We start from the raw sequence: 19,688 nt of genomic DNA on the forward strand, positions 1-19,688 counted from the left end.
CTCTGCCCTGGACCTAGGAAAATATGAAAATGCTTCCAGAAGAGGCTATAACCTAAACCTGTGAACACATCCTAAAATTGCCGGTTCTCGTGGGGGCTAGCCTGGTAGTCCCTATGCTGTGTACACAGCCCTGGGCCCCCTGAGTGAGAGGCAGTTCCTGTGCTCTGGTTAAAGATGTAGGAGTCTCTGGGGGCGCCTGGGTGGCACAGCGGTTAAGCGTCTGCCTTCGGCTCAGGGCGTGATCCCGGTGTTATGGGATTGAGCCCCACATCAGGCTCCTCCGCTATGAGCCTGCTTCTTCCTCTCCCACTCCCCCTGCTTGTGTTCCCTCTCTCGCTGGCTGTCTCTATCTCTGTCAAATAAATAAATAAAATCTTAAAAAAAAAAAAAAAAGATGTAGGAGTCTCTGGGCAAAGGGAAGACAGGAGGAGGAAGAGGAATTTGAGCGCTGGCACCCAAACGTGACTGCTTTACTCTCACCTCTCGTGGTCCCTAGGATGCAAGACCCTTCACATCCCAGCTCTGCCCATTGATTTCTTCAGTCCTCTTGGCGCTACTCCTGCCAGTCATTTTAAAATTAATTGGGTCCTTGAACACAGTATTTTTCAAATGTAGGTTGTGTGCGTTGTGCTGAGCAAAGGTAAGTGAGACTTTTCTGTGTGTGTGTGCACACATGTGTGCCATGTATAGTAGTTCTTGCTATAGAGCGAGCAAAAACCTTTGCACATTGTGGTCACCTCTCGGGGATAAGATTCCGTCTAAATGCTGCCTCCTTGCAGATCTTCCCTTGAACTGAATTGTCCTCTGCAATCCCTTTAGCGTGCTATGCTTCCTTTGTGCACTGATCATATGAAAAAATGATTTATTCAGTTACCTGTCTCTGTGCTAGATTGCAAGTTCCACGAGGCAAGGACTGTCTGCAGCGAACATCGTTATCTGTCATTCGAGAAAGCACTCAGATACTGAGTAGCTGAAGGATAAACCCAGGTTCAGGGTCCAGCTGTGTGTATGTTCTTAAACGATAATTTTATCTGAGAGATTTCAATATACCAAAAAGTTGAAAATAGTATAAATGAACACCCTATATATCCCCTACTCAGATCAATAATTATTATTGTTTTCCCATATCTGCTTTCTATCCATATACTTTTTTTCTGAATTATTTGAAAGTGAGCGTGGACGTAACCTTCACCCCTAAGTACCATGTCGTGCTTCTCCTAGGAGTAAGGTTGTTCTCCTACATAATTGCAACACTATGAAACATACCTAAGAAAAAGAATTTAATTCCCTAATACCGTCTAAAATGCAGTCCATATTCAGACTTTCCCCCGTTACCCCAAGAATGTGTTTTTAGCTATTTTAGTTTGAATTGGGGGGAAAAAATCAAGGGTCACTTTGCATTTGGTTTTATGTCTCTTTAGTTTCTTTTCTTTCTTTCTTTCTTTTTTTTTTTTTTTTTTGAGGGGGGCCCTTTAGTTTCTTTTAATCTAGAATAATTCCTCTACTTTTTTATTTTTTTTTTAAGTGACATTGACTTTTGGAGAAGTCAAGAACAGTTATCCTTTAGAATTTTCCACAAAATTGATTCCTCTGTTTTCCTGTGGTGGTAGTTAACTTTTTTTTCCCAACCACCTGAATTTCCTCTAAACTGGAACGACGTTTAGAGGCTTGATTAAACATGTTTGGCAAGAACACCTTACAGGTCCTGTCTCCATACTGTATCACCTCAATAGGCATGTGATACCGCATTATTCCACCCTAAGTAGTACTCTTTGTTCACCTGTTAAAGGTAGCGACTGCCAGATCTCTCCTACGTAAAGGTATGTTTTCCCTTTGCAATTAGTGAGTAATTTTTAGGAATGATAAACTCTAGCACCATGCAAAAAATCTACTCCTCTGCAGGTTAATGTTTTTAGCAACCATCCATGATCTTTTGGGCAAGTTCTTAACCCGAGAGTCAGTTTCTTCATCTTCAATGAGGATAATAATACCTACCTGTTGTTTGGATTTACTGTGTAATGAGATTTAAAAGTATTATATAACGATGCATATGAAAATGCTGTTGGGGTCTGCTGTAATTTTCCCTTCTGATAACACCATCCCTCTTCCTTTAAGAAAGTTCTTATGTTGCTCCAAACAGGTGATCCAAACTGCTGGCTTCTCAATGACCTAACCCAGACCCCTAACCCCCTGACCTTAAACCCTAACCCTAACCCTAACCCTAACCCAACAGCTGACTTAACCTTCTCTGAGCAGAGTGGAATGAGCATGTGACTCGAGCTTAGCTTATTAGAATACTTCCTGGGAAATTGTGGACCAAGTAGGGGTGAGAATAGGGAGAGGAAAACATTCTTTTTCTCCAAGGTGCCTAAATATAGGGATGTGAGTCTGGAAATGGACTGTTTGCCCCCATCACCTGGAGAATGAATGCGGGCCCGCTGGAGGAGATTAAAGTTATCTGAGATCAAGGCAGAAAGTGTTCCAAGTGTGGCCACTCCTTCCCCTCGAACCTCCCCCTACCAGTCTCCCAAAGCTGGAGACCAGTCCTACCCCCACTCAGTGCCCTCTCTTTGAAGATTCTTCCTGCAGTTCAAAACCAGCCCGAGCAGTGAGCGGTGCCGCCAGCCTTCTTAGGGGAGGGCAGAGAAGGGGAGAGGGATGGAGGATGAGGGAGGCCCGAGGGTGGTCAGGCCCGTGGACAGGACAGGGGCTTGGGATGCTGCAGGGGGCCATGGGGGGGTGAGGGTCTTGGAGAAGGGGAGTGACCTGGCAGGGTCCTGAGGAGTCAGGGGGCTGCTTCCAGGCACTTGTCGTCAGACTCTTGCAGCCATCCAACAACAGGAGGAGTTACTATTATTATTCCTGTTTCACAGATGAGAAAACTGACACCCAGGAAGGAGAAGTAACTTACCCAAGGTCACCCTGCTGGTAATGGCAGAGCTGGAATTCGAATTCATCCGCCCGGCTCCGGATCGCTTCCACTCCCACCCCGTTCGGCTCACGGGTGAGCAAGGCCCACACGGCAAACAGCCCCGGAGGCTGGGTACCGGGTCGGAGGGCCAGGTGAGCGGCGGGCGTGGCCGCAGGGCCGGTGAGCCCCTGCCCAACCTCCGCCGTTCCCCGCGGGCTCGGTGAGCTCTGTCCTCAGACGCCGCATCCTCTCGCTCCGGCCTCCAGGGCCAACGGAAATTCCGGGCCTTGGGCCCAAGGGGCAAGTGGGGGCCCCTGGGGCCGCCCTGCTGCATAGGGCCCTCCTGAAGGGAAACCGTGCTTGGAGGCTGGGAGACCCCGACGGTGCCCAAGGAGTGAGGGGAGGCCACGGGGGAGGGTGAGGCGGGGTGGCTCCACGGATAGGGGAGCGTGGAGAGGGCCCCCAACCCCACCAATCTGCAGGCCACACAGAACTCTACGGGCTGTTGGGACCCACTGCGGGTTGGGGGCGGATCATCAGATCTGGGTCCATTTTGGGGTCTGGAAAATGTCCCAGTGGCTTTGGGGCCAGAGAAGGGCTGAGACTTGTCAGCGGGAAGGTTCCTCTGACCAAATCGGGGTCGGTTTGCTGTCCACGTTGCCCCAAATCACTGGTGGGAAAGGGAGTGAGGCTCCCTGCGGCCCAGACAGGTACCCCCACCATTCCCACCCAGATGTACTGTCGGTCGCCCACCTCTTTCATACCCCAGTACAGTTCCCTGCTGACGCCCGGGCTGTGCGGGGCCTTGGGAGGGACCAGGGCTGCATTCAGGCTGCTGCGGGGTGGCTCAGGGACTCTCCCAGAGGGAACCTGATTGAGGAAGCTCCACCCAAGCCCGGGGCTCCGGGCGGGTCCAGGCCCCACCAAGCGAGCAACTCTTTCACTTTCCTGGGTCCTTTTTAAATAATAATGAAGACAGTGTGGTAGTTGCTGCCAATCGTTTACATTTTGCTTTGAATGCTTTTTAAAAAAAGATTTTATTTATTTGTCACAGAGAGTGAGTGAGAGCGCAAGCAGGGGGAACGGCAGGCAGATGGAGAAGCAGACTCCCCAAGAGCAGGGAGCCCCATGCGGGACTCAATCCCAGGACACTGGGATCATGACCTGAGCCAAAGGCAGACACTTAACCAACAGAGCCACCCAGGCGTCCCTGTTTTGAATGCTTTTGGCAAAATAAAAAGTTTTAGCAATTCTATACCCCCCTTCACTCTCCTTTTCTCACACATGCAAATGAGCATACCTAGTAGGAAGAATTCACTGGTTCCACTAAATTACAGATTTGAGAGTCACCAAACTGAACTGCTGGCCTGAAACCTGAAGTGGGGGGGGGGGGGTCAGCCATGTGGGATTCTGGTCCTTGCCCCAGCACGGACTGACTATGGGTTGCTGGACCAGTGGCAGATCTTTCTCTCCTGTTCTCTGTTTCAGCAGTACAAAGGGATCCGCAGATTCCCTGTTTTATTAACATGTCTAGGGTCCTTTGTTTCTGGCCTAGATCAGTGCGTCCCCCAAGCTGTATATCCTTGGGACACAGTCCTCCAATCCCTGTGCTCAGGGCTGTTCCAAAAGGCTGGCAAGGTCCTCCTCACTGGAGAGCCACTGGCAGCGGGGGAACAGATAGGAGGTGGCGCTCTGGGGTACATCTGGCCCTGAAGTCACCCAGGCAGGGGGGAGGAAAGCATTGTACCCAGTGACATGTTTATGATTCTTTCTCCCCCATAGTTACCAAGAGCCTGTGAGTTCCTGTCTTTTTTCATCCCTGAATCGCTCCCGCTGGCCTAAGCTGGGCATGGGGCGTCCAGTAAGTGTGGAGGGAATTATGGGTAGTGGCTGGTGGCTGAGAGGCTGTGTGCGGTGGATGGGGCCAAGCTGAGCTTTACAGGAGAGGCAGAGAGGGCACCCCCGGGGAAGGAAGGCACACATGAAGGCCAGAAGTGCTTGGAAGTGAGACCTGTGGGTGTGGGGCAGGAAGGGTGGGGGCTTGGGGACTTCCCGGGAGGAAGGCCAATGAGATGGAGGCATGGAGAGAGGGAGAGCCCAGCTTGAGCTCCCTGCCAGCGTGTGGTGACAGAGCATGGCTGAAATGGGGAAAACATGAAGGCCAGTTTTAGACAAGTTGAGGTTGCTGGGGGACAGGCAGGGGCACAGACCATCTGTTGACAGTGTCCACTGTGCTCTGTCCCATCTGGAGCATGGGGGTCAGGATGGAGCCATGTCTCCTACCAGAGAGTTTTAGAGCTAGGACTGCTCTCGGGGCCGACCGACTCCATCATTTTACAGCAAAGGAAACTGAGGCCCGGCAGTTCAGGTGACTCATCAGTGTGGCCTAGAGGGTGGAGGGAAGATCTAAGGGGAGCTTTGGAGAGAAGGAAGGATTATTCAGGTGAGAAGAAGAGAACCTAGTGACAGGAAGGAGGTGAAAGCACACGGGGATGTTTCCAAACCAGTCTGACAACGCTTAGAGAGGAATAGCTGTTTACGTGTTTATAAACAGATTTGGGAGGGGGATGCAAGAGCGCACCCACACTCGGCCCTCTGCGGGTCCCACAGCCTCAGAGATACTCCCCGGCCCGGCTGCAGTGAGGGGGTCTGCCTCGGGACCCTGGAGAGGCCCCAGTGCCTGGGCATGAGCACAGATGTTTGCGCAGGGTGTGGACCGGCACGAGCGGCCCACTCACTCTTGAGGGCCTGTCTTCTACACTTCGGAGCCCGGCCTAAGTACCACCCCGTGGCCCTCCTGAAATCCCCGAAGCCCTTGGCTGTTAGCTGCCTGCGGACCACAGTGCAGAGGGTCTTTGTAGATGGCGTGATTGTTAACAGAATCCAGCGGTGAGAACTTTTGGATTGGCGGGCGTTTGGGGATGGCCTTGTCCAACCTCATTTTATTGAGGTGGAAATTGGGGCTCAGAGAAGGGACCCTCCTTGCCCAAGATCCCCCGGTAACTTAGCAGCAGAAAATGTTTTATGCATATTTTAGGTCTGCCGAAGAGTTCTGTGAGGTTGTATAGTTTATCCAGGCAAAGAAATCACCATTTCCCGAGGCTCACATACATGCTAACATTTCCGCAGGCGTCATCTCCTTTGCCCTGTTCCGCATGAGAAGCCCTCACTTTTCCCTTGAACAGGTGATGCTGACTTTACAGGACAAGGACGTGAAGGGATTCACGTGGGCCATAGCCCCGGCCTTGACCTCTTTGGGCTACCTGCTCATACTGCTGGTCTCCGTCTTCCCCTTCTGGGTACGGCTTGTGAATGAGGAGTCCCATGAAGTGTTTTTCAGTGGCCTGTTTGAGAACTGCTTCCATATCAAATGCTGGAAGCCTCGACCCTTGTCAGGTAAGAGAGATGGAGGCGGGGACAGGACAGGGGGAGATGGGGCCAGTGTAGGGACTTGGGTGACAGAGGACCAGATGGAGTCACAGAGGACAGAATTTAATAAGCCCATAAGGGCATTTTCTGAGTCTCTACTCTTGAGGTTAGAGGAAAGTATGTGGCTAAGCAAAAGGTTAATAATATCAAGTTGACCACCAGGGTCAGGAGCAGTGTGTCAGTAACAAAGTTCATTTCTGGGGTAGGATTGCCCCCACCTAGGATGGAGGGGCGGGGGTCCCACCCTACCGCGTGAGGCTCCGCCACCTCTCAGGGCTCCTGTTAACTCCCTCACATGGGACCTTTGTGGGTGGGCACAGCTCCCAGCCAGGGAAGAGCCTTGTTAGTAGAGCACAGGCTGGATTTCAGGCCCACTTGTCCCCTCTGCCAAACATCTGTCCCCCTGTGGGTGGCAGCTCTGCAGATAACGTGCTTAGGCCCCGAGAACCGCATTTGCAAGGGAATGCACACAAATATGAGCTCAGCGGCCTGTGGACACACCTGAGGCCGTGTTTTACAAGGGACTTGGGAAGGTCGGGAGGATGTCTGTCTTGGAAAAGAGGTGAGCCTCTTTTAGGGGATCTCTCCTGGTAATAGAAGAGGAGAAACCTCTTTGGGGAAGATGGGCCACACTGTGTGAGCTCTTTGATCTGGAGCTCCTCAGCCTTGGCGCTACTGACACTTTGGCTGGATAATCTTTGTTGTGGGGGCTCTCCTGTTTCTTGCAGGACAGTTAACAGCACCCTTACCCTCTACTACCCGGTCGATGCCCTTATTTGCGAGAACCAAAATTACCTCTTAGCATCGCCAAATATCCCCAGTGGGGGTGTAAAACTGCCCCTGATTGAGAACCATTGGTTTAACCCAAGAATAGATTCCAGAACATTTGGGTCTTTAGCAACACCTTTGTCTTTTTTCCCACACCAGCTGTCCATCTCTGCATGCTTAGAAGGATATACGAACTTGTTTTAACACGGGTCTGAGTCACGCCAGTAGTAGGGGATCATCAAGACCCTGGCTCTGCTATTTTGGGTCTGTTAACCGGCATAATTAAAGAAGCATTCCCCCCAGAGTTCAGAACATCTTAACCTCACAAGTTCTGATTCTCCACCGGCGGCTTATATCAGTGTGACCAATACAGATGCAATTCTTCACGTTTCCACATGCAACTTTTATCGTCTGTTGTTTATTAAAATGACCGTTGGTCCATCTAATTTTTTTTTTCCGTACACTTCCATGTCACAGGGAACAAAATGTTGGGGCCAGAGCATTCTGGGGGGCAGAGTGGTGGGATTGGAGCCATGGTCCCAGGCTGCACTGTGGGACTGAGGGTGGCGAGCTGCGGGGGCCTTCTCTGCGCAGGCTCTGCGGGGCTCTGTCCCCTGTCACGGGTCAGGGTGTCCAGCTGCAGCCCAGCCTCCCTCCCCCACAGTGTACATCATTCTCGGCCGAGTTTTCCTGCTGTCTGCAGTTGTCCTGTCTTTCCTCACCACCTTCATCCTGGTGTCTTTTGCATCTCAGCTGTTTCCGAGGACCCGGAAGCACAATTTGGTGTCAGCCTTCATCAGCTTCCTCACAGGTGTGGAAGAAGGAGGCAGGCCTCGTCCTCGGGCAAGCCTCGGCCTCGGGGAGGGGTTGTGGGGGGTACCCAAAGGCAGGAAGATGGTTGGTTTCTGTGATGTGAGGAGAGAGGGAATTTTTAGGACCCATCTTGCCTGCTCCCTTCTCTGAGGCAGCTGCCCCCCAGGATAACAGTTGCTGTCCCGGGGGCCGCTCAGCACCCTGCACTTCCAGCTAGCACAGCCCTCACTGCATTGGCTTGGGGTCATTTGTCTTGGGGTCTTTATACCATAATCTCTATCCCAGCAACTGTCATAGAATCTGGCACAGAATGACAATATGGAAGTGAAATATATAATGTAAGTGAAATATAAGTGTTTCTTGGACGAATGGATGGAAGACACCATCTCTGCCCTTTGGAACCTTTTGACTTTAAAAGGCTGGCCAAGGCCCTACCCGGGGAGGCTCCCATCACATGGAGGAGGTGGAACGCTCACAGTGGGAAATCAGGTTGAGTTGCACCCAAAGCATCACACCCAGGGGGCCCCATCTGGAGTCAGCCAACGGCACGGGCACAGAGGGTACCTGGGAGAGGGATTTCTGGTATGGGGCCCCTGGGAGGTGAGGCACATGGGCTTTGAAATGAGTTGGGATGGAGGGAAAGACAGGCATGTGGGGTAGAGGTTATGGGCTCTGAGAGGGCACAGGTATGGGCTGGAGAAAGGAGCCTCCACACAGGAGCCACACCGGCTGTGGGCCACGTGACTCTGTCTGATGAAGAGCAAATGTGGGAACCATGGGAGGAGAGCAAGAGTGCCTCCCTGTGACCCTGCAGGGGTCTGTGCCTTCCTGGCCTTGTTGCTGCATGCCCTGGAGATCCAGAATCTGAGGATGAAGCCCAGCCCCCCCCAGTTCTCCGTGCAGTGGCCTTACTACGTCCTTGGCTTTGCCATCGTTCTGTTCATAGTGGCTGGTGAGTGTCCTGGGGCTGGTGCCCTTCTCCCTGCCCTCTGTCTGGATTCAGGAGCCATGGACGCTCTAGAACGGTGCTGTCCAAAACTGTTCACTAGCTACTTGTGGCTAATTAATTAATTAAAATGAAATAAATAGAAATTCAGTTCCTCAGTCAAGCTAGCCACATTTCAGGTGTTCGGTAACATTATTATGTATCTAGAAGCTGCCATATTAAATGTGCAGATGTAGAGATTTCTATCATTGCAGAAAGTTCTACTGAACAGCACTTCTCTAGAGCCTCAGCCCTATCTCTCATCCTAGTCCTCCTTGATTTTAGAACCAACCTCCAGATTTCGTATTCTGTCTTATTCTGTCTGGACTCCTACAGGTTTCTATGCCTATCTCTGTCTCTGTCTTGGAATTTCTGATCTTATTCACCTCACCTTCACCTTACCGTCTTATCTTTATATACCATCACCGTCTAAGCCCTCAATCCTAATTTTGTCCTTTTTTCTGAATCTTCCTGCTCTATTAACCTGACCCATGACATAATCTATTTTAACTTGATTTTATTATACAGTGAATATATAAAAATATTTATAATATATGAGATAGGTAATTAAAAATCAACCGTATGCCCATTTCCACCATATAGTTTAAGAACTAGCCATTATTTTCATGGAATCCGTTGTTTGTAAGTTACATTCTCATTTATGTATCACCGAGAAAGAAAAAAGGATGCCAAGAATAATTAATTATAAGGTGCTGTAGCTTGTAAGGCACATCCTTATTCCAGAAATGTGAAAACAGTGGGCTTGTCAACATTGATGAAATATGGTAGAATATTAAGTATCTTTCAAGTTTTCCCTCCTCTCAACCATGTGGATTTTCCTGATCGCGTCCTCTTGTCCCTCAGGAACTGATTATTCTGAAGTTTGTGATAATCATATTTACTACACACATATTTATCTTTAAACAATATTATTACTTAATTTTGCTTGTTTTAAAACTTTGAATAATCATACTGTGTTTATACAACAGTATAACCTCCATGTTAATACCAGGAACTCTAAGGTTCATTTATTTTTACCATTTTAAGTAATTAATTGTATAACTAAGCTTGTCTGTAGAAGGAGCATGGTATTTCTCTGTGGGAGAATTTTAAGCTTATCATTGTTTCTTTTAATGACTATAGGATTATTCAGGTATTTTATTTCTTCTTGAGTTAGTTTTGTAATTTATGTATTTCTATAAGTTTATACATTTTGTCTAAACTTTGAGATTTATTGACATAAAGTACTTGAAATGTTTTCTTTTTTAACTTTATTTTGTGATGCATCTGTAGTTATATGCTTCTTTTTTTTATACTTAATTTCTCTTTTTTCATTGCCAGTTTGTCAGAGGTTTACCACATTTTTAGTCTTCCAAAGAACCACGGTTTAGCTTTCTTGAACCTTCATATTTTATGTTTGTTTTCTATTTAATTTTTGCCTCTTATTTTGAACTTCCCTCCCTACTACTTCTTTGATTTATTCTGCTATTCCTTTTCTTGCTTCTTAAGTTAGGATCTAAACTTATTGCTTACTTCTTTTTTTTTTTTTTAATTTTATTTATTTGAGAGAGAGAGCATGAGAGGGGTGAGGGGCAGAGGGAGAAGCAGACTCCCCGCTTAGCAGGGAGCCCAATGCAGGGCTCTCTCTGGGGACTCCAGGATCATGACCTGAGCTGAAGGCAGATGCTTAACTGACTGAGCCACCCAGGCACCCCTGCTTCTTCTTTTCTAAGTAGGCAACTAAAGCTTTAATTCACCTGTAAGAATTGCTTTATTTGCAGCTCCCATTTTCATATGCAGTATTTTATGTTATTGTTCTATTTCAAATTTCTAGTTCCCCTTATGATTTTTTTGCTCTGTGAGTTATTTTAAAGTATACTTTTAAATTTCCAAGCATATAATTTTTTTATTGTATCGTGTTAATGATTTTAACTTAATTTCAATGTGATGAAAGATCATGGGGTGTATAATCCTAATGTGTTCAGATTTATTGAGACTTGTTTTATAGCCTAGTTTGAGGTCCATTTTCATGTTTTATGTCGAATGCAACTTTTCATTTGTAAACATTAGATCAAGCTTATTTATTATATTGTTCTAATCTTGATTCAGAATTGTTCTACTTTAAGCTGGTCACAGAAAGACAAATACTGCATGATTGCATGATAGGAGATGACCGAAATAGTCAAAGTCATAGAAGCCGAGTAGAATGGTAGTTGCCAGGGGCCAGGAGGGCGAAATGAGTTGTTGTTTGATGGATATAATGTCTCAGTTCTTCAAGATAAATACGTTCTAAAGACGAGCTGCACAACGTAATGCCTACAGTTGACAATACTGTACTGTCCACTTACAAATTTGCTAAGTAGGTAGATCTCATGTTAGGTATGCTTACCACAATAAAAAAATTAAAATAATAGCTGAAAAGAATGAATTTGTGTTTTGAAAAATAGAAATGATAAAGATATCCAAGTATATTTTTTAAATAAAGAAAATTACATTAATTTTAAAAAGCTGGAAAAAAAGTACAATAGAACCTACTTCCTATAGGCCGTTCTCCATCTCATTCATGTATATGCCCTGTTTTCCTTTCTCATTGCTTCCAACTTAACGTGGCAGGAACTATTCCTGACGGATTCAGATGCCAGTTTCAGAGGGGCGGAGCTCACACATATTTGGGAAATTTCTCTTGATTTTTCCCTGCAAAACTCCTCTCAACTGTCTTCATAAGCAGCTTCATGACAGCCTAACGCACAGCCTAACGCTCTACCCCAGAACGCACCAATGTCTTTGGCGTCTCTCAGGCCAGAAACAGAATTGAAGCAATGTGAAAAGGTCCACAAAACCACAGTCTCCTACAAAAGCATACCTTTCAAGAAATTTAGGTATTAACAAAGTCAACTCACGTTTTAATTGCATCATACTTGCTTCAAGGCTAAAGCAAGAAAACATGTGCGTTCAAGTCTACCAGTAAAAGAGACAAATATATGTATAATGAAATTGTATTCACAAATTTTTATAAGCCTAGACTTGCGCTCACAGTGAAGTAGAAAACCACATCAAAGGAGTGGCAGCAGCAGAGAAATTCACAGGTAGACAGATTTCAGTTCAACATGCAGAAAGAAAGTCTACCAATTAAAGCTACTGAGCAGGAAGGTACCTTCTACTTGATGATGAAGCAGGGAGAAAGGTTCAACTTGTCAGAAAAACTGAAGCTTCCTGTCTTATTGTATTGAAATAGGAACCAGCTTGGTTATTCACTGTTTTTCCCCTTTCCTTCTCAGCAACATAAGAGAGTTTAGGCTGAATTTAAGTTTATATAGCAGCGCAAATCTCTGTGGCTGTGAATGTGGATCTATCTTTTCAAACAGATTGCAAGGCTTTTTGAGGACGTGAATTATTTCTCTCCTTTCTAGAACCTAAGCAAGGTTTTGCTCACCACTGCTCATCAGTACATTTGTTGACGCTAATGTAGTTTCCAGTTTAACAAATAAAAAGTGAGGGGCGCCTGGGTGGCACAGCGTCTGCCTTCGGCTCAGGGCGTGATCCTGGCGTTATGGGATCGAGCCCCACATCAGGCTCCTCCTCTGGGAGCCTGCTTCTTCCTCTCCCACTCCCCTTGCTGTGTTCCCTCTCTCACTGGCTGTCTCTGTGAAATAAATAAATAAATAAATAAATAAAATCTTTAAAAAATAATAATAATAATAAAATAAAGCTACCGAGAAAGCCTTTCAAAACACAATGAAATGGAAATACTAGCACAAGTATGGGGAAATACCAGAATGTTCTCTGCAGCATTATCTAAGGAAGGGAAATGTATAAAATTACATTACATTCACGTAATGAAGTACTACGTAGCTGTTAAGAAGTATAGTAAATCTTTATGTGTTGATGTGGAGGGCCATTCATGCTCTATTAACTGGGGGGGGTGAGCAAATTGGGAAAATTATGTATAAAATTATTTTAAAGGCAGAAAAAAAGAATTGTTCTGTTGTACTGGTGAATTGAACTTGTAATCGTTGTGCATGCTGTGATCCTTTTTATTTCTAATAATCCCTTTTGTGAAAGTCTGTTTTATCTGATATTACTCTGGCTACTGTATATTCTTTAGTTTAGTATTTGCCTGTTATATATCTTTCTAATCTACTTATATGTGACACATAGCTTAGGATTGTATTTTTTTTCATCTAGTTTTATAATCTTTGTCTTTTTTTTTTTTTTTAAAGATTTTATTTATTTATGTGACAGAGAGACAGCCAGTGAGAGAGGGAACACAGCAGGGGGAGTGGGAGAGGAAGAAGCAGGCTCATAGCGGAGGAGCCTGATGTGGGACTCGATCCCGGTACGCCAGGATCACGCCCTGAGCCAAAGGCAGACGCTTTAACGACTGCGCTACCCAGGCGCCCCTATAATCTTTGTCTTTTAACTGGAACATTTATTATTCATTTACATTTTTTGTGACTACAGATATATTTATATTTTTTCCTACCACCTTACTTTTTGCTTTCAGTTTTTTCTGCTCCCCAACCCCCACCTCTCTTGCCTTGCTTTCAATTGATTGACTTTTATTGATAGAATTCTCATTACATTTTCCCCCTCTTTAGTTTGGAAGTTATGCAGTCTATTTGTATTCTTGTAGGAGCTACTGTTGACATTTTAACATGCTTACTAAACAAAGTTGAGAGTTCATCAACATATTTAGTCTCTTTATAAATAATACAAGGTAATGCCTTCCCAATTTATATGCTATTTTTCACATTTTAGTTTCTTCTGTTTTCTTTTTAATTCTATATATTTGACATTTTTATTTTATGCATTTGATATTCATTGGTTTAAATTTACCCACATATTTACCAATTTAGTTGCTCATCAAACCTTCTCAGTCCTTCTGCCTGAAATACATCCTTTATAACGGGTTTTAGTCAGGGACAGTTAGAGATACACTCTCACATTTTGTTTGTATGAAATTGTCTTCCTTTCATTTTTGTTTATTAAAATTGGTTTTGCTGAACTTACATTTTTAAGTTGACAGTATCCCCAAGCATTCAAGATATTATTCTATTATTATTATTTTACCACTTCCATTCCATTGTTGTTGACTCTAAAAATATCATTCTTTTTGAAGCAATCTTTGTTTTCTCTCAGACTTTCTTTGGTACTTTACAGGGTGTGAATTTTTGTGTTATGACTTGTGGTGTGAACTAAGTCTGAGGAGTGATGTCCTTCAGAATTTCTCAACCATTTTAATCTCTTTTTTTATCTCCATATTCTTTCCTTCTCTTTTCTTTCCTTTGTGGAACTCCAGGAAGACATCTGTTAGACTTTGTCACTCCATCCTATGTCTGTCTGTCTGTCTGTCTCTCTCTCTCTCTTTTCATACTTTCCGTCTCTTCGTCTTCCTGGACTGCATTCGGAGTAACTTACGTAGATGTGTCTTCTGTTTCATCCGCTCACTTTCCAGCTGTGTCTGTTTGGCCGCTTCACCCGTTCATTACATTTTTATTTCAGTCAATCTGGTTTTATAACTGGAAATTATATTTTCCCTTAATTCGTGTTATCTTTATACTCTTTTTCCTTACTTATATTTTTAATCTATTCTCTAAATATATTTTTATTATACATTTAGTTAAGCATACTTTGCATTCTGTGCCTTATAAGCTTAACAACTGAATGAGTCCTTTGGCTGCTGTTTTTTGCAGGCTCCTGCTTGTGGTGTCTTGTTTCTTGTATGTTTGTGAATTCATTTTCCTTGGAATTTTTTTTTTCGGGTAGAAATTCTTCGAGGCCTGTATTTATTTATTTATTTATTTATTTATTTATTTATTTATTTATTTTTAATAATTCTTCGAGGCCTGTATTTATTTATTTATTTTTAATAATCATTTTGTATTATGTTATGTTAGTCGCCATACAGTATATCCTTAGTTTTTGCTGTAATGTTCCATGATTCATTATTTGCATGTAACACCCAGTGCACCATGAAATACGTGCCCTCCTACATACCCATCAGAGGCCTGTATTTAAAGTGTTTTTTCAAAAAGGTATTTACATTTGGTTCTGCTTGTTGCTTGGGTGCACAACTAGCCAAGGATTGCAATTGGTGTTGTGAAGTTAGTTGCAGACCCACAGAACAGCTAGCCTCTGTTTATGAATTCTTAGTCAGTACAGGTAACTTTGAAGTTCTAGCTTCATATGGCAGACCCTGGTTAGATTCCTTATCTTGAGCAGGCCTGGGGCTTTTCCTCTCATTTTGTGTCCCAAATGGCCAACAGAATGGAAACTCAGGGTCACCTGGGTTGAGGATATGTCTCCAAGGTGAAGGCCAATTGTGTGCTTGCTTAAACTCTCTAGGTTTCTGTTTTCACTAGGGTTTTGCTCCTAAGAATGCCTTACCCTGATGCCAGTTTGACGATGTATTTAGAAATAGGTTTTTGAAGAAATATCTTATATAGAATTTTTGTGGTTTTTAGTGGGAGAGTATGTAGTCTGCTATTGTGCTGAACAGGGAAGTTGTTCTTTCTCTTAGCCTCAACCTTAATACAGCATTTATTATTCACTCAAGATATCTCCATTTGTGGGGCGCCTGGGTGGCTCAGTCGTTAAGCGTCTGCCTTCAGCTGAGGGCGTGATCCCGGGGTCCTGGGATCAAGCGCCCCATCGGGCTCCTCCACTGGGAGCCTGCTTCTTCCTCTCCCACTCCCCCTGTTTGTGTTCCCTCTCTTGCTGGCCATCTCTCTCTCTCTGTCAAATAAAATCTTAAAAAAAAAAAAGATATCTCCATTTGTTTTATGACATCGGTTCTCTTTTTTCTTTCTTTTACTTTACTGGGGGTCTTGGGTTGGGCATCAAGAAGGCTGGGTTTTGTGCTTGACCTTCCTCTCTTACACCTTGTTTTCTTACCTATTAATAGCCAGTTGCTAAGATGCCTTCCAGCACTGCCTATGGTTCTGTGAGTTTATCCGTCTATTTGTATGCCTTGCCATGTGATGCATTCTGTTTTCCGTCTATCTCTGTAATACTCTGTGTTGGAGGGGAGAACTAGGGAGAGCGGGTGCAGGCCAGAGGGGGTCACATTCGAGGAGGGAGTCCCTGAGCTCACTCTCTAACCTGAGCCGAACTTTCGCTGTTACCCAGGTGCCGTCTGCCTCTTTCAAGAAACAGCCTGCTTTAGCTGCCATTGGCTGCCCAATTCCCGGAGTATCGAGGAGACCCAAGGGGTCCCACACCTGGAGAATCTGGAGAGTTTGGGAGGAGACCTGAGCTCAATACAAAAGGAGACACTGCTGAAGGAAGAAACGATAATCTAGTCCGAGAGAGTGTCAGCTGTGTGAATGCGGGGGGCGTGGAGGCTGAAGGGGCAGCCGGTCTCTGCCGCTTCTCATGAGCTTCCTGAGTCAGATCGGTGCTCCCCTTCCCCGTACTCACAGTGATTCTGTCTTGCTTGTATTTGCAATTTATTAAAATTGTTTTTGAATTATTCTGTGTTTCCTGAATGCTTTGTTTTTTGGGGTTTTTTTTTGCAGGTGTTTTCAATAGAAGAACTACTGTCTGTTAATCCAAACCTCAGAAAAACAGCCTGGAGGACAGCAGGGGAGGAAGGAATATGACAAAATGATCAAGTGAAGTAAGCTTTTGTAAAACAAAAACCGAACAGAACATAAACCCAACGAAGTGTGTTTGAGTTAGTGACATTAAAAAGAAAGTGATGTCCCCAGACAAAGGTGTGACTTAGTACAGGACACTTAAGTATGTGTTGGAGGGAAGGGTTGGGAGTGGTTAAAGGTGAATGCTTCTCAGGATTGAGCCCCCAGGTCTGGAAGTCTGAGTCTCGTGGGTCTGTCCCCCCCCACCCCCCCCCCCGGGGGAAAGCAGAAGCAAGTTAGCCAACCAACAATGGGTGTTCCATCCTCTCACTAGAGCCAGGGGCATCTCTAATGTGCCCCGCCTTCACTGTCCTGAGGGTGCTTACAGACTGGGGGGCTCTCAGGTCCCCAGCTAGGATGGGTGTAGCTGGGAAGTACGAATGCTTCCGGGCAGTAGTGGGGCTAGACCAGTGATCCAAGCCCTCTGCTGGCTTCATATCCACCTTCATCTGAACAATACCCACCAGCAACGCCTCCCCACTTAGCTCTCTAGCGAACACATAGGTGCCAAAAGCTCTTATAACTTAAGCAGTGCAACTTCAGAAACAAGTACGGGGAGCTGTGTGTCTTTCTGGACGGGCATGTGATGGAGGCATGTGATGGCGAGGGTCAGGTGGGCTTTGTTGGGACTCTGAGCCAGTGTTTGTTAAAGGTGACCTTGTGCAGTGCACCATGGGGGTCATTTCCTGTTCTCCAGACGCTCACACCCAAGCAGAGAAGCTCAGACATACACACTTAAACACAGTCACTCGGTGTTTTTAGATTGTTTTTAGTTTCTTATTACATTTCTCTCCAAAAGGATTCTTGAGAGTTTCTTCTTCTCACTGAAGTTCGTCTTCTCACTTTTCCTCCTAAAAAACAACAAGAAAAAACCCCATGCAGGAGCTATAATTATCAATGAAACTAGGAATAGAGAAAACTTACGAACTCTAGAATATGTACCTATGGCCCCAAACACTAAACCAGCAGAACCAGGATGGGAAGCCACAAACTGGGAGACTGGCATGGTGGGGAAAGTGGGGTGCTCCAGAGAACACGTAGAGGCCCTAGTGGTGGCAAATTAAAAAAATTAGCAAATATTAACCTTCAGATGTCAGAGAAGGATCTACCCTGAGAGGGAATGGCTATGAACAGGATAGGGAAGAAAGGGGGGTGAGGGGTGCAGTGGGGGGGCCACATATGTCGGGGAGGCAGAGAAGGCACAGAAAGTGCATGGGAGTCTATAAAAGAAAGATTGAAGGAAGTACCACTTTTTAAAAGAGAGACCACCTTGGAGGGTGGGTGACAGTATCGCTTGGGGAAAGAAGGTGAACGGTAGTATAAACCCTCCGAATCAAGTTAGGATGTAAGAATCCAGGAATCCTGGCTACACAGGGATTCTCACACTGAGAAGCAGGGAACGCTCTCCTGCCCTAACTCCCTTCCACAGGATCCTCGTGCAAAGAGCTGGTTCAGGAAAACCAAACTCATCCGAGTAAAAGAGTAAAACAGCAGTATCAATCAAAGGTATTATTATTGAAAAAGAAACCAACAAAAACGGATAGAGAAGTTGTAAAGTCTGGATATGAAGAAAACTCACCAGAAAAGTGTTGCCACAAACTAGAGGAAAATTATAACCCAACATTCCAAGATAAATTTTAAAAATTAGTGAAACAATTGCAGCTAGGAGGACAAAAAATCCCACAAATCAGAATCAGAGGAACTCAGAGAAGAACAGAAGGTGAAGACCAGATAACAAGAATATGACATGAGAATGGACAGAATTCAAGAAAGAACCGGAAAAAGTCGGGGATTGGAGACTACCAAGAAGCACCAGAGAGGGCAGATGCTGGAACAGTAAGAGACACAAAGGATAAGGACAGTAAAAGTGAAGGAAATGAAAGAAGCGAAAGGCTGAGCGGGAAAGCGGAAGCAATAAAAGACAGGCAAAGGAGATTCAAGATGGGTAAAACTGGAGGAAGGGACTGAAATAAAGGGACAGAACAGATATTTAATGACAATGCAAGAAAATTTTCCTGAAGTAGATTAACTTTCTATTGAAAGGGAGTAACATTTACTTGGGACAATTGATACAAAATGATCAACTCCTTCCATGATGGGGCAGTGCTTTGTCTGTTTGTTTGTTTTTAAAGATTTTATTTATCAGAGAGAGAGAGAGCGCGAGAGAGCAGGCGCACAAGCAGGGGGAGCAGCAGGCTCCCTGCTGAGCAAGGAGCCCATTGTGGGACTTAATCCCAGGACTATGGGATCGGACATGCTCAAAGCAGATGCTTAACATACTGAGCCACCCAGGAGTCCCATTTGTTTGTTTATTGAAACACACAGTTACTCTGGAAGGAAGCACTATCCCTATCATGAAAGACCTGGAGCCTTTTTATTTCCTTTATGCACAAATACCGACATCCCATAGAAAATTGCCAGACATGCAAAAATGCGACTCAGACAAAAAAAATAACCCATAGAAGCAGATGCCATGACCATCCAAGCATTGGGGTTAGGGGACACAAACTTTAAGATAGCTATTAATATGTTAAATTAAAAGAAAAGAAGTGCAAAGTCTTCAAAAAACAGAAAACTCTACCGCCATGCCATTTCTCCCCATGAGATCTGCAAAAGCAATTTTTTTTAGAGTTTTAAGTTTCTCTTTTTTTAAAGATTTTATTTATTTATTTTTGAGAGAGAGAGACAGAGAGAGAAAGAGACCGTGCATGCACACGAGCAGCGCCCCTCCCCCCAAGGGAGAAGCAGATTCCCCGCTGAGCAGGGAGCCGGAGGCGGGGCTCTGTCCCATGAACTGAGCATAAGGCAGACTCTTAAATGCCTGAGCCACCCAGGCGCCCCAAAATCAAAATTTTGATGCAACGTTGTGTTGGCTAATGTGTGGGGTGGCGGGCACTGTCACATGTTGCGGAGGGAAGTGCAAAATGACATAACCCCTGCCAAGGGGAATCTTGCAATGTGTGCAAAACTACAGAAGCATTCCTGCTTTAACATTCTCAGTTTAATGATTTATCTGACAGATAGACCTGCACACACGTTTCAAACTGATATAGGTACAGGTATACGAAGTGCTGCATTTGTCACATCAAATGAGCAACTCAAACGTCCATTAACAGGGGACGTGTTAAATTATGTTACATCCACC

The 19,688-nt window shown here is 45.1% G+C and overlaps 1 protein-coding gene across 9 annotated transcripts in view; it reads left to right on the forward strand.

Annotated features, from left to right (window-relative positions):
• The window catches only part of TMEM225B (transmembrane protein 225B), a 30,342-nt gene extending 13,965 nt beyond the window's left edge, over positions 1-16,377 (forward strand). Inside the window, exons 3-10 of one of the 9 annotated variants that reach the window (XM_087867645.1) lie at positions 2,874-3,063; positions 4,694-4,772; positions 5,620-5,800; positions 6,097-6,307; positions 7,773-7,919; positions 8,340-8,481; positions 8,736-8,873; positions 16,035-16,211. In XM_087867645.1, the coding sequence (XP_087723771.1) occupies positions 6,100-6,307; positions 7,773-7,919; positions 8,340-8,481; positions 8,736-8,873; positions 16,035-16,071 (672 nt within the window). In that variant the 5' untranslated portion in view covers positions 2,874-3,063; positions 4,694-4,772; positions 5,620-5,800; positions 6,097-6,099 and the 3' untranslated portion in view covers positions 16,072-16,211. The other 8 variants (XM_087867651.1, XR_015726785.1, XM_087867633.1 and 5 more) reach the window with 8 other exon arrangements.
• Positions 16,378-19,688: the final 3,311 nt, after the last annotated feature.

The sequence above is a fragment of the Ursus americanus genome, chromosome 2 (assembly GCF_024610735.1).
Source record: "Ursus americanus isolate L20-20 chromosome 2, mUrsAme1.1.p, whole genome shotgun sequence".
Classification (NCBI taxonomy): Eukaryota; Metazoa; Chordata; class Mammalia; order Carnivora; family Ursidae; genus Ursus; species Ursus americanus.